The sequence below is a fragment of the Peromyscus maniculatus genome, chromosome 9, assembly GCF_049852395.1.
Source record: "Peromyscus maniculatus bairdii isolate BWxNUB_F1_BW_parent chromosome 9, HU_Pman_BW_mat_3.1, whole genome shotgun sequence".
In the NCBI taxonomy this organism is placed as follows: Eukaryota; Metazoa; Chordata; class Mammalia; order Rodentia; family Cricetidae; genus Peromyscus; species Peromyscus maniculatus.
This window is the reverse complement of record NC_134860.1, coordinates 59,064,734-59,079,429: the sequence shown is the minus strand read 5'-3', so window position 1 is coordinate 59,079,429 and position 14,696 is coordinate 59,064,734. Positions and strand designations below refer to the sequence as shown.

General features: G+C 40.5%; 1 protein-coding gene across 4 annotated transcripts in view; it reads right to left on the bottom strand.

The window, feature by feature from the left end:
* Sacs (sacsin molecular chaperone) overlaps positions 1-14,696 on the bottom strand; it is an 88,033-nt gene that overhangs the window by 28,033 nt on the left and 45,304 nt on the right. For 2 of the 4 annotated variants that reach the window (XM_076545141.1, XM_076545142.1), the window contains exons 1-5: positions 14,315-14,458; positions 14,078-14,228; positions 9,074-9,161; positions 3,645-3,730; positions 771-882 (exon numbers count right to left, since the gene is read on the bottom strand). In XM_076545141.1, coding sequence (XP_076401256.1) covers positions 771-882; positions 3,645-3,730; positions 9,074-9,161; positions 14,078-14,228; positions 14,315-14,325 — 448 coding nt within the window. In that variant the 5' untranslated portion in view covers positions 14,326-14,458. Of the gene's footprint in view, positions 1-770; positions 883-3,644; positions 3,731-9,073; positions 9,162-14,077; positions 14,229-14,314; positions 14,459-14,696 lie in introns of those variants that run through there. The other 2 variants (XM_006986324.4, XM_042284976.2) reach the window with 1 other exon arrangement.

Genomic DNA, 14,696 nt, shown 5'->3' with positions numbered 1-14,696 from the left:
CTGATATTATATCATACACATCTCCTTTAACAGATGAAAAGAAAGTACCATAGTCAAGCCTAAAATCTGATATCAGAATGACTGTAGCCATTACAATAAATGCTAAATATTCAATTAACAACAACGATGATTACCTCAACAAAACATCATATTGACTTAAACTTCTCTAAAATATATCTAAGAAAATGAGTTGAGACTTCTTAATGCATTAAATATTCACAATCATCCATCAAGTTCAGAGCTGAGCTGAGTAAGTTATGTACATATTGTTCTATATGTCAGGGTGCAAGCAAGCTAGCAAGCCTACGGGTGATGTCCTCTTCTTACTTTCCCTCTCGTCCCCTTCTTTCCTCCTCCTATTAAGTCTGTGTCCCCACCCACAGCAGAAGGAAGGGCAGTCCTGAAGTAGAAAGCAACATACACAGCACAGCTTCTTACAGCTTCTTTCCAAATGCAGAAGAAACGGTATTTATTTAGAAGCAGTGTCCTTTATCTTAATCAAAATATGAAGTACAGGCTGACTAAGAGGAATGGAAGGCTATGTGAGTACACTGCTAGCCACTTTATTTATTTGTTTGTTTGTTTATTTATTTATTCTCTAAAGAAACCAACTGGCAGAAACATCTTCTACCAAAAGCAGAAAAAAAAAACAAACACCTGAATTAAACATGCCAAGAAGTACAAAGGATAATTACACTGTTCATCAAATAAAGTATTGTAAATCATTAAAAATCACCATTAGTACAAAAAATAATCCAAATTATTCTTACCTTGATATTGTGCCATATCCTTTGACCAAAGAGTCTCCGTTCCATATTGTGTTTCATCATATAAAAATTTAACCTCTGTGGCTCCAGCATCTTCGGCATTCTGAATTAATTCCTAACCATGAAATACACCAAAAAAATGACATTAATACAGTAATCTACTGTCCACTTTTGTATTGACCTACAATATTTAAACTATAAGTATGTTAAAGTGAAGAAACCTCACTATCTCCATGAGGAAAGTTAAGCTCTGTAAGATTCCTCTTGAAAGTAGTTCCTACATACACAGGAGTTGGGAAGTCTGTCCTAGCAATTCACACCTGCAAGTCAGCTCTGAAGCTGCTACTATCATTTAGCCTCTAAGTACAAATCCCGGAAGTATGGACAAATCTATGCAAAGCCTTGTTCAAAGGAAAGTACTCTAGTTCAAAGATCTATACAGATTATTCTGAGATGTCTTATGCTTGGACAGCTTCCAAAAATAGACTATTAGTTCTCATTTGTTTACCAAACTTAAGTGTTCTTAGAATAAAGGATATCCAATGGTATTAGTCTACATGTACCCTAATAGGCAATATTCTTGACAGCCTGACATGCCTGAGACAGAAAGCATCTTAGTGATGAAAACTATTCATAAAGGGAGTAATATTGATCATTTGTTGGATTGTGGGTGAGTTGGTGGGTGCCCAGACACTTGTGATATAGAAAGGAAAGTGTAAATAAGCATTTCAGTCCTAACCACCCTCAAATACCTCTAAATACCTAACAGAACATTCTGGTCAACTAGAAGGGAGCTACAGCTGAAATAAGATTCAAGTCCTAGAGATGCAGCCACAATCAGCAAAAGTTGAATGGAACTCTGGAGAGCCACCACCAGCTTTTTTTCACGGCCTGAATACAGTAAGGAGAAATCATCAGATGATAAATTTTTGAATAGGTTCCTACTTAAAAAACAAAGCAAACTAAGGGCTACTGCTTTAAATAACTGTATGGGTAGTTAAAAAAACACACATACACAAATCACCCTGTATTATCAAACTCATCAACATCTGACTTTGGGGAAAGGAACTTTTTTCATCTTCCTGGAACCTTGGAATCACTAAATTGAAGAGCACCTAAGCTGATACTAAAGCAATGCCAACAGGACAGCCTCTAGAAGAGTACAAGTGTGAAACAACTTGGGGAAGAATACAGACTTAAAAAAGCTAAGCTGGGAGTGGGTTGACCAGGTTCATCAAGTACAGCCAAAGACCTGGCGGGTGGGTGCTTCGCTGTAGCTCAGGGGTACAGTGCTTGTCTAGCACATGGAATACCCTGGGTATGAACCTCAGAAACAAAAAATGGGGGGCTAGAATGTTTAGACCAGCAGTCATACATCTAACCCTGAATATGAACACCTGAACACCCTCTAACTACCCACACATCCATTAGCAGCTATGGCTCCTATTTACACAGCTGCCCATTTCTCATAGGTATTTTCATGGCTTAGGCCTCATTCCTTCTCTGTTCAGTCCAAGAGAGTCTTTAAAAATGAGCAAGCTGTGGACAGTAAGGACTAAATGGTTGGCAGAATATGTCAACTTACAAAAAAATAAGAACACTTCAGAGATTAGAATTTGTCTTCATGATGTATGTGCATGGAAGCAGGAATTAAGCAAATTAAAAAACTAAACGTAAAACACTAAGTTCCAGGCCCCAACTACCAATTGTAGGTTGTACAATAAGTAAAGATATAAAAGAGCTCCCCTAAGGCTGTAACCCTTAGGGAATTATTTCCGAATGGATTCTGGGATGTCCCTAAAATCCTGCCTTAGCAAACACCATAGAAGGTGCAGGCTGAACTGCAGGCAATTCTTCAATTGAAGCTGCTCCAGTGTCCCTGATGACAGCACAACCTCTATTCCGTGCCTATCTGAGCATGACTACACGGACTAATAGACTTTAAAACTTTGCGAAGCTGGAAGAGAAATAAGGGCTAAGACACTAAAGAGAGTAACAAGGCAGATGCATAACTCATCTACGTACATTAAGGAGGTATCTTATTAAACACCACACCTAATTTTCACAAAAATCTTCTTTCACTGCCTTTTTTGTGGATATTTAATTTTTGTTTTATTAATGAGTATATTCAAACTTAAAGAACATATCACAAGCCAGTCCATAACCCTGGCACTAAGACTGATGTAGAAGTCTTAAACTGACATGGTAGTTTAAGATTTATCTCACACGGTCAGAGAATGCTGCGGGTGCTTAGCAAACACCATCGTAGGTGGAGGCCGAACTGCAGGCAATTCTGAATAATCCCTACAGAGTCTAGCACTGAGATATCCAGGTCCAGACACAGAAAACCTCTAAAAAAGGTACAGTATGTTTAAAAATGTGCTTTGATGCTAAAAAAAAAAAAAGGGGGGGGGAATGGGCATAGACAATCAAAAAAATGAGTTTGAGGTCAGCCTGGACTACAAAGTGTTCCACTCCATCCTGTGGAAAAATATATTTGAGTGTGTAAAATATAAATAAACAAGTAATTGTCCTAGTAAAGTAGACTCTCTCATAAAAACAAACTTCTAAATCTAAACCTCTAGCATGGACTTGTGTTAGGCTGCTGAAGTACTGGTTGCTTGGTTGGTTGATGGCCGGTGCAGGACAGCAGGGCCTGGTGCTCTACATTAGCATTCCTAGAGGATACTGTGTCAAGAGAGAGCATACAGCAGCTAGTGCAGTCCTCTACCCAAACCTTCCTCCCTTCATGCCAGCTGTCTTCTCAAATCTACTCTATTCACCCATGCACTGTGGCCGTGGAGGCACGGTGATCAAATCTCGATCAAATGGAAACACTAAGTTATTTGTCCTGAAAATAAACCACAGATAACCTACCTTAAGGATCTGTCCTCCTTCTGGATATCTTCTTAAAATATCCTTGAGAAAATCAACAAGTGGAGGAGTTGTTTGACCAAATCGACCTAAAATGCAGAATATATTTTAAAAGGTTTAGAAAAACAAGATCTCCAGACTTAGCAGCTGCTTCTGATGTGGTTCTGCCACATGATTTCATGTACGGCACTACAGAATCCTAGGACCAAAATCTACCAGGTTAAGCAACTCAATAGAAAATAAAGCCAATTAATGTTATCAAATCTCAAGATTTTTAACTAAATGACACATTAGGTTCCAAAGGATTTTTCCAAGATATTCTATTGCAAAAGGTTAATTCAACAGCAAGCAAGCAACACGACAGAGGGATAAAGGTGCCACCAACAGCTGTTTATTGCTCCCCTGCTGAAAAACAAGCCAGAAGTAATGACACTCATTGCCACATTCTCATTACTCTCAAACTCAACTGGTAATCTGCCGGGTGGTGGAGGTGCACACTTTTAATACCAATACTTGGGAGGCAGAGGCAGGTGGATCTCAAAGAGTTCGAGTCCAACCTGATCTACAGAGTGAAATCCAGGAAAGTCAGAGCTGTTATAAAGAGAAACCCTGTCTCAAAAAAAGAAAGAAAGAAAGAGAGAGAGAGAGAGAGAGAGAGAGAGAGAGAGAGAGAGAGAAAGAAAGAAAGAAAAAGAGAGAGAGAGAGAGAAAGAAAGAAAGAAAGAAAGAAAGAAAGAAAGAAAGAAAGAAAGAAAGAAAGAAAGAAGAAAAGGAGAAGGAGGAGCAGGAGGAGGGGAAGAGGAGGGGGAGAAGGAAGAAAAGAAGAAAAAGAAGAGGAAGAGGAGGAGGAGGAGGAGGAAGAAGAGGAAAGCTGTCCACATTGTTCTATACCAACTAACCAGGCCATCTTCAGGTAGGTAGGAGGAAGGTGTAAAGAGAAAGATGGAGGAAAAAATTCTTTAAGAACAAGCAATTTTTAAAATCTGTATAAAAATGAAAAGTACTTACACAAAGAAACCATCACCATAGGCTGGACACAGAGTATTCTATACTTCAGACTTTAGAATATTTGCACTAGTTAGTGAAGTATCTTAAGGATGGGACCCAAGACCCAAAATGAAATCCATGTATTTTTAATACATACCTTATGCCCATAGCCTTAGGGTAATTCTATATAAAATTTTTAGTGTGCCTGTGTTTTTACTATAAATTGTCATATGAAGTAAAGTATTGAATTTTTCATTAATGCCATGTGCTAAGCTGAGATGTGCGGTGGCTGACATGGCAGTTTAAAATTTATCTCACTCGGTCAGAGAATGCTGCAGGTACTTAGTAAAGCCAGGTCCAGACACAGAATGACGGAGCCATAAGCCTAAGCAACCCTTGACACACATGCTGCCATATTTAGATTTCTCTCCTCTTTTCTTAGATCTAGGCCTTGCTTAAGTCTTCTCCACAGCACCAGAACCTCTTCTCACAAATACTAGAACCTCTTCTCAGATATCAGGTGAATGAGCTGCAGTTAGGCAATTAGGCAGTTAGACAAGGGTAGATAGATAACCTTCAGAGCAACATTTCCTGATGGCTAAACATAATTAAAGTCCCTTCCTGCTTGCAACCCTCTTTGCCTACCTACTATGCCTTGTGAGAAAACTAAAATTTCGGAGCTTGATCAGACGTCCTGTCCTGCTCTCATTCTTTGTGTCTCTTGTCCCTCTCATTCGCCCGCCCTCTCTCTAAGTCCCTGAAGACCCCGCTGGACGGGGCAACAGAAAGCCTCTAACAAAAAGTACAGTATGTTTAAAAATGTGCTTAAATGCTAAAAAAAAGAAAAAATAGGTACAGTCATAAAAAATTGTTTAAAAAAAATAAAGTCTCTAAAGAAAAAAATAAAGTAATATAAAAAATCCATGCAAAGATGGAAAATACAAAAGGTATCTGGATCCTGTGTGGTGTTTTGTTGACTTTGAATTTTTTTTTTTTTTTTTTTTTTTTTTGGTTTTTTTCGAGACAGGGTTTCTCTGTGTAGCTTTGCGCCTTTCCTGGAACTCACTTGGTAGCCCAGGCTGGCCTCGAACTCACAGAGATCCGCCTGCCTCTGCCTCCCGAGTGCTGGGATTAAAGGCATGCGCCACCACCGCCCGGCCCGACTTTGAATTTTTTAAATGCTAATGTACAAAAAACAATAGCTGCTGAGAGACATTGGATTATAGAAACTGCTAAAATAAACCAACCTATATATTTTAAGAATGTCTTCACTTCAGCATGGAATTTAAAAAATACGCTGCTTTGAGGGAGAGGTTGTGCCTCTTTTTCCACAGAAAATAAAAAGTTATGGCTCCCTTCAAAGTTAATAGAGATTAGATCTGGTCAGGAGAGACCTCCTGAGGATGTTGGCTACAGACATGAGGAAAAAAGCAAAAAAAAAGATTACAGGACATGTGACGTATATACTGACCCCTCTACTATGGGAACAGCTCTGAAACTGGATTAGACATGAAAAATCTTGTTGGCTACAGAGTCCTCATGACTTAATATACATGCCATCCTTTCATATAGCATAGATAGAGGTTTGGTTATACAGTCCAAACAAATTTATAAAGTTAACATGTCTTTTACTATAAAGTTAACAGATGCCTTTTACCTGCTCAAACATAAAACAACAACAACAAAATTTTAACTGACTTGTGCACACTACACATTCCATACTTGTGTTAATAGAGATATCTATGTCACCATTAAAAGTTTATGCGTTTTCAGAAAAAAAAAAGGACCAGACATCAATAAAGACAAGTAGCCCAGGTAATCCAGTTTCTCAGAATGTTTCTGTTACAGTTTCCTCAAAATTCTGCACCCAGAACAACTTCAAAGCTGCTAGTTGAGATGGTCCAGTCTCACAGATTATCCAGCCAAAACTTCAGATAAGCTCTACATTTCCCCATCACACAGAGACTAAACAAAAAATAATACAGCTCTCCCAGGACTTGACAACTATCCCAATTTTCTCAGGGTCCCCTGAAGATGCCGCTGCCCCCAGACAACAGGAAGTAATTTAAAAAATATGACACCCACATTCCCAAGAGGTGGGTTAGGTAGTTTTTGGTCATTTGGCGGGTTATAGATGTTTGTCATCATTTAGGAGGGTTGGCTGCAAATTGTTACTGATCATGGTAAGGGAGGTTAGACTCAAGGATCTCTTTTTGAAAAAAAAAAAGGGATATAAGGGAGTGATAGGAGAAAAGGGTAAATTATTGAATCCACTTTTAGACTAAAAATCAACTACTACTCAAATATTTTACACTGGTATGGATTTTTGTATAGTGATACAAAATATAAGATTATTTTTGTTAGAACATATGCTATATATGTTTCTACTCTTGTTTAAGATATTTTTAATATTATAATATCATTTATATTGATTATATACAATTGATATATAATGTCAATTATAAATTGCTACAAATTTAAGGTTATTTTTGTTGTATATATGTTTCTATTTTTGTTTAAAGTATTGTTATCTATGCAGCTCATTTAAAAATGTAAAGTTCTACTCCTTTAAAGTTATTACTATTAACCATTTAGGATAATTAAGAAAAACAAGTTAGTAGTTAGTCATCTATAACAATCAGACTTGAGGTCATATTAGGTATGTTTTCAAGGTCATACAGAGACATAGTTTAGATAGATGGTGTTCAAACACTTCAGAGACCTATAAAATATGGCACTTAAGATGTTTTAATAACATAAGGCTTTTCATGACAGTGAGGCATATCTGCTCCTGGAAGTATCAATCTACTTCAAAAAAGGATACTGGGCATTGAAGAACCTCCATATGGATTTTGCTTTTATTGTGGCAAAGTTAGCCACTGGGCAAGAAATTGCCCTTGCCTCAACTGCTGACAGTATGTTGTCCAAATCAGATAAGCAAGACACACAAAAAAGTTACTGTCGAACTTTACCAAGACATGGTAGGACAGTCCTTCAAATTTTTTGCTTCACACAAAAGTTTGTCAAATATTTTAGGCCTGCAGGCTGAAGTTGGATGCCCCAACACTACAGAGGAAACTTGGGTGACTGTCCAGGCAGCCAGATGTCTCTGTCATTTGTATAGTTTTGGAAGTTGCTTGCTCTGCCTTTCCTGTTTACTCAGATATTATTATTTCCCTCTTAGGTCTCTGATGGAATTGAAGATGTAATAGTTATAGTTTTACAGTTTTCCTTGTTATCAAATTCAGAAAAGAAACTTACATAAGAGATATAAAGTTTGTAAGATTAAAAAACATAACCTTAAGCTGTTTATCTAAGAAGATGTTTTGAGGTCTAAAAAGATAGTTTTAGGATGGTAATACAAGTTTTAATAAAGAAATGGTTTAGGTATAAAATTTTAAATTCATCAAGATAGGATAAATAATATTTTATCCAAATATGCCAAATATAAAGGGACTGAATATTGTGAATGTAATTCTTATCTGATAATTGTCCTTACTATATATAGTTTTACTATGTTAAAGTTAAAACCTTTCCTTTTTACTTAGATAGAAAGGGGGAAATGTTGTAGGATATTTGTACACTGTGTGAAGATGTAATTTTACTGTGACTGGTGTAATAAAAAGCTGAACAGCCAATAGCTAGGCAGGAGGTACGGGTTGGATCTCTGGGGAGAAAAAAAGAAGAAGAGGAAATTTGAAGCACACAGAAGAGTCACATGCACACTGAAACAGAAGATACAAGATGGAAGAGAGATAGAACATAGATTAATATATATGGGTTAATTAAGCTATAAGAGTTAGTTAGGAACAAGCCTAAGCTTTGGGCAGAGTTTTCATAATCAATAATAAGTCCCTGTGTTGTTATTTGTGAGTTGGCAGCCCAAAGGAAAGTCCACTACAGAAGTACATACCAAAAGCTACAGTTACTGAATGCATGAACTCGAAGGTCAGTATACACCCAGGAAACTATCAAACACCATTATCATTACCACACCTTATCAATCAGCTCCAAAAGTTTCTCCCAACTCCCTTTTGTTTTGACTTTATTCCTTTTGTGGAAAAGCATTTAAGATCTTCCTTATTAGCAATTTTATTTATTTGTTTGCTTGCTTATATATTTATTTTTAACTCAGAGTCTTGCTAGGTAGTCTAGGCTGGCCTCACACTCAAAAGATCCTCCTGCCTCAGCTCCCTATGTACTGAGATTACAGGCATCCACCACCATGTCCACTCTTCTTAGCAGGCTTTACATAGTACAGAATGAGAACTGGGATCTCCAGCTCTCGTTTGTTTTGCATAGCTGGAATTTATACTCTTAGACCAACACCTCTTCATTTCACCCTCCTCCACTTGGCCACCATCCTCCTCTCTATGTCTGCATTAAAATAAAATCTTCGATGGACTGAATTATGGTATATGCTTCTGGTAAAGTCAATATTATACCTCCCCCGCTCAAGCCTCTTGATTGAAGGTTCACAAAAACATGACAGGTTTCAGAAGTCAGATCTCCAATCTTGATCCAGTCAGGTAACTGAAAAAGAGAACAGAAAATGTGTAAGAAGTAATACAACATCCAGTACTGTCACTTTAAAACCTTACCTCAAATGTTTTTCATTTTAAGTAACGTTTGTTAAGCATTCTAACAAAGAAATAAGTTGCTCTGAAGGGAATGTTTGAAAAGACAGAACAAAATGCTAGTTAAAATATTTATGTAATAAATACATTATTTAAATTTAAGAGCTAGAATTTTTCTTTAAATAATTATAAATAAAAATACACCTATTTGTCCTCTACCATACAATTCTTCCCTCTCTCTCTTTTACAAGCTAGGCAAGTATTCTTCCACTGATCTACACCCTCAGCCCAAATCATCTCAAATTCAGTTTCAAATATGTATCCTTAACATAAGCAAAAACACCTTTTTGATCAATGCTATCAAAATGTATTTGGTGTTCAGCATAGAAACTGCAATAGATCAAAGGACAAAAATTGTGGCATATTAATATGTCTGGCAATTTTCTTTGGTTTAATCTATGCAGCATTCCCCTGAATTAGCAGCTTATTTTTAATTTTTTTCAGTAGTATCCCATAGAATCATGTTCCTAGGCATTCCCTTTGGAAAGCATTATTACAGATGTCCCCAATAGGAGGGGAGTAAGCTGTAAGCTCCCTGAAAAATGCCTCAGTGCTTGCCTCCCTGCTTCTCATAAAGGCAGGTATAAGATGAATTAATTCTATAACCCACAGAGTAGACTTCAAAACCAAATTAGCTTGCTCTCCATCTGGGTCCACTTTTCCATCTACCTATATGATCTTCCTGCACTGACCTCTTCAACAGCCCAAAGGTCACAAACATGACTCCAAAGCTTACCTGGAGGACTGCTTTTCTAAGGTACACTCACTAACAGGGCCGACTGTCTCCATGTACGAAAACTGGACCTGGGGAAAGGTGAGCTCACTAGCTTTCCCTCTAGCACCAACTCATCTTTATTTCACAGTTCAACCAACAGTGTCAGCACCTAAAATCACTCGGGGGTAGGGGGAGCATCTTTCTCCAAAGCTCCTCTGCAGTTACTTCCAGGTCCAAGCACATCATCTCCAGCCTCTCTACCCTAACTCGTATTTCTCCACTCCCTGCAGCAGCTGCTCCACGTGTCCTGGGACTTAATAACCATCTCCCATTTTATCGCCTTATTTTCTGTATGTAATCCTTCTTCTGCTCTGCTCTTTGGGTATACTGCTAATGGCCTTGGTTATAAAGCATGCTTACATCCTATACCTGCTGAACCTGAGAACTAGCCTGTGAAAACTAGTGCATGTCTTGCACAGGTGCTTAAAGAGACATAGGTGAGGATATTGACTGCCACTAGCAAAAAAATATAAAATAAAATCCTTAGAAATAACCCAATGCTGTGATGTATTTGTATAGCAAAATATCACACGTTAATGAATACTAAACAGCCAAGCTATATATAATTTAGATGTACATCAGTAATGAAATATTGAGTGAAAAAAGCTATCCAGTTTATTACATGAAGAATGATAAGCTACTTATAACAGGCATAATCAACAAAAGTAAATGGAATATTATTTGGGTAATATATTTAGGTTACACATATATATAAAATACAAACATATACATATACTCACGCCTATAGAACTATTAAGACAACAACAACCGAGAGGCAACAGAAGAGACACAGACATGAAGGAGAAAGACAGGCATACAGACAGGAAAGAGCCACAAGGCTATCCATAACAGCATCCATGGGTGATCATTCCACTGGTGAATTAACCATCTAATTAATTACTAAAAGAAAGTAATACATAAACCAATGATCATCAGTCCAGTTTAGGATCACTAAGGTGCACTGAAAGAAAAAAATGCCAGAGCAAAGGAAGAAAATCTAAGAAGTTTCCAGGTTTGAAAGAGAATCAATTGTAAGAAACTAGACACCAAATGTAAGTGCATTAGTTCAGCCAGACATAACCGAGGGTCCAACAATAGACAATCTGGTAGACTATAATGTGTGGCTATCACAGGACAGTCATTCTCCTAGAGAGTAACTGGGCAGTAGAGACGTCCTCAGCAGTACTATATCTTACGGAGTGTGCCACGATTTGGGGGCTTGTATAGGCCCTGTCCCTTCTCTCCTGGATACTACAACAAAGCAAAGAAATGTCCCTATTCCCCCTCACATGCAAATGTGCCCCCTATTCAAAGTGCCCATCTCACTGTTTTTAAAATGATTATAAAATCATTAGAATCTTGGTCTTGCCAGCTTCATTCTCCCTTGTAAACCTCAGAGACATGCATCTTCCATTACTAGCAAACAGTAACTCTATCCAAATTATTAAACACTATGATAATATAACTGTACAGCAGATCCTCTTCCTTTTTTCCAGTGTCAAAGACATAGGGTGATGTTCAGGAATCATAAGCTGGGGTTTGGGGAACAGGGGACTGGAGAGGGACACGACACACTTGTGATGACTGAAAAGCTAAATCACCATGTACTATTATCATCTGCTGCTCATCCCAAAATATTCAGAATTTAGTAATGTCAATCTAAAAAGTTCTGAGCAGCATGGGACCGAAGGGTAAACTCCACCTGTGGAAAGAATGCCAACACACAATGCCTCTTCTGAGCATTAAGTGAGGCTGTAGGTATAGAAGTCACAGAACAGTGTCTGGAGGACAGCAGGGAGTAGAGGTCATAGAACAGGGCATAGGAGCTCAGTTGGTCCATTCCTACACCTTTTCCCAAATACAGAAAAGGAGAGGTGCTAAGCATCAGCCATGTTCTAGAATTCTACCTCCAACATGGACCTCTCTCGTTCAGCCTCAGAGCGGCAGCTGTGAGTTGACTTTCACTGTCTTTAGAGTCACAAACCTTAGAGCTGGCTAGACTTAGAAGTGGGAAAGCAGAAAGTTACACATGAATTTTGTTCTAGTTGCATACACATGGCAGCAACACACAGGATCTGGGTCACTCACTTCTCTGTTATGTGCATTTTCCCAGCTGCTTCTATGTCTCACCATCGGCTAAACCACACATAAAAGCAAACCAACTGACATACTTCTTCCAGAATGAGCTGCCCCTGTCACCTGCTAAGGAACCCTTGGTCTCCTCATCTGACTCCAGACTTGCAAACATGCTCTTTTGCCTTATTCTCCATTCACTCTCCATCCTTTAGGTCAGTGGTTCCCAACCTTCCTAAAGCTGCAGCCCTTCAATACAGCTCCTCATAATGTTATTTTTGTTGCTACTTTGTAACTAATTTTGCTACTGTTATGAATGTAATGTAAACCTCTGATATGCAGGATGGTCTTAGGCAACCTTGTAGAAAGTACTACAATTCTGTCCTTTACAAAGTATCCTGTATAGCCTTTTATTTCCTTATTTATAGTGTGTGTGTGAGAGAGAGAGGTGTGGGGGGGGATGGGGGCACACGCGTGGAAATCAGAGGACAACTTTGTAGAGACAGTTCTCTCCTTTTACCTTTACATGGGTTTCCAGGATTACATTCGGCTGTCAGACGTGCACAGCACTGAGCCATTTCACTGCCCCTGCCCCAAGCTTTCAATTTCACCTTCACAGCCATAGACTAGAAACCCATGACCTCAAACCAGTTATCATTCACCCTCCTTACCACCCAACCCAAACAACGTGACCACTTCCAGCAACCACCCGAGCTCTGAGCTTTGCAAAGGCACCTGCAAACAGGCACACTTCCAAAGGCAAGAGCCACAACCGAGTCATTTGAGCATATGCATCGAGGAAACACAATGACGGAGTAGGACCAGGAGTAAAGTGGACATTGACGTGGAAGAGCAGACCCACAGAGATGGGCAAGGCAGGGAGGTGACACACGTAAAGAAAGCAGTTACAGTGTGTGCTTCTTTATGGTTCTGCCTCAACTCTGGGCAAGCCAATGTCTGCACACCAGCAAACACCTCTGGGGAAATGATGAGGAACGACCTATCTGTCTGTACAGGTACATAAAAACAGGTTCATCAGAAATCTATGTTTAAGTGTGCTGGGAATCAGAAAACTGACCCAGGCATATAAAAAGTCAAGAGCCACACTGGAGAGTTGTGAATCGAACAGTATGGAAATCCAACCAGAAATGTCATCCATGTCGCTCGTTACTCCTGCAAGTTCATTTGACACTTTAAGTCCTGGAAACGGTGTTCTTTATCGAATAAGAAAGGAATGGTGTCAGAATTAAAGAATAAGATTATTTTCAATAAAAAGTCATTTAAATTTCCCATTCAAGAAAACCGTAGAATCTGTCCCAACATTTAAGACACCTGAACATGTGAAATGTTGCTATATTCCAAAGTTGTGATCTACTAAGACATTAGCACTTCAGAAGTTTTAGATTTTTCTCCTCAAAACAACAGTTTGGGTATTAAATAACGTCTGAAGTTCCTTTTCAGCTGTAAATTTCTGTGATTCAAAGAAATTAGCGTAGAGTACCTGCCCAGCACGTGCAAAGCCATAGGTTTTAGCTCCAAAACCACAAAGCGAGTGGGAAAGGCTCCAGAATAGGCCGTTTTTTAAACAGCATTCTTGTTAAATTTAGGAACTGAAACATATGAGTGATGATTCCGTCCCATCAATAGTGATGTCTGCGAATATTAACTCGGTTCACAATGACCACCAAAAACAAAACAAAAACGTTCGTTTTAGGCAGTGAAGATTCACAAATGTGGAAACTGTAAATGCAAAACAAACAAACAAACAAACAAACAAAGTAAAAACCCCACAACCACCGGCAGGCACATGCTCCTGCCATTCTGCTAAAGCTCTAGTGAATCACCGATCGGAGCATCAGTCTTCCGTGACAGACAGGAGCCGGAGAGTTTCCTGCCGCCCGCGTGCGACTGCGCCCATCTCCGGGGGGCGGGGGGGAGGGGGGCAGGCCGGGGAATCCACCTACCTCCCTGTCTCCGCGCCACAGCCGCTGCTCCGCCACCGGGAAGCCGGTCTCGGCGAAGATGCGCTCCTTGAGGTCCCGCGCGGTCGCGGTGGCCGGCACCGCCACGGTCCTGCAGCCCACGCAGCCGCGGAGCACGGTCACGCGGACCCACCTGCGACAGGCAAAGGGATGGTCAGCGGGGTTCGCGCGCGGCCGGCCGGCCCGCCCTCCCGCCCTCCCTCCCGGGGTCTCGGTCACCTGTCCCCCATGGCGGGCTCCCCAGGCCCGCAGGCCGCCGCCTCACGCCCAGCCCAGCCGCTCCGCCAGGCCCGCCGCCGGCCCTGACGCGGGGATCCTCATGGCGTAGGCCGGCGCCGCCGCAGCGCTCTGCCGCAGCCCGCAGCCGAGGCAGAGGAAGGCGCCGCTGCGGAGGAGGAGCGAGCCCCGGCGCGCCGCGCGCTCCCGACCGCCAAGGACCCGGCGGGCGTGGCCCGCGGGCACGCGCGGCCCCCGGACCGTTAGCTGGCGAGCCGCTCCTCGGCGCAGCGACGCCTTCCCAGACGCGCCCAGAGGGCCGCTACTGTTCTTGGAGGAGCCTCAGGCCCCGCCTCAGCCCCGCCCACCTCCCGGGAGGGGGGGG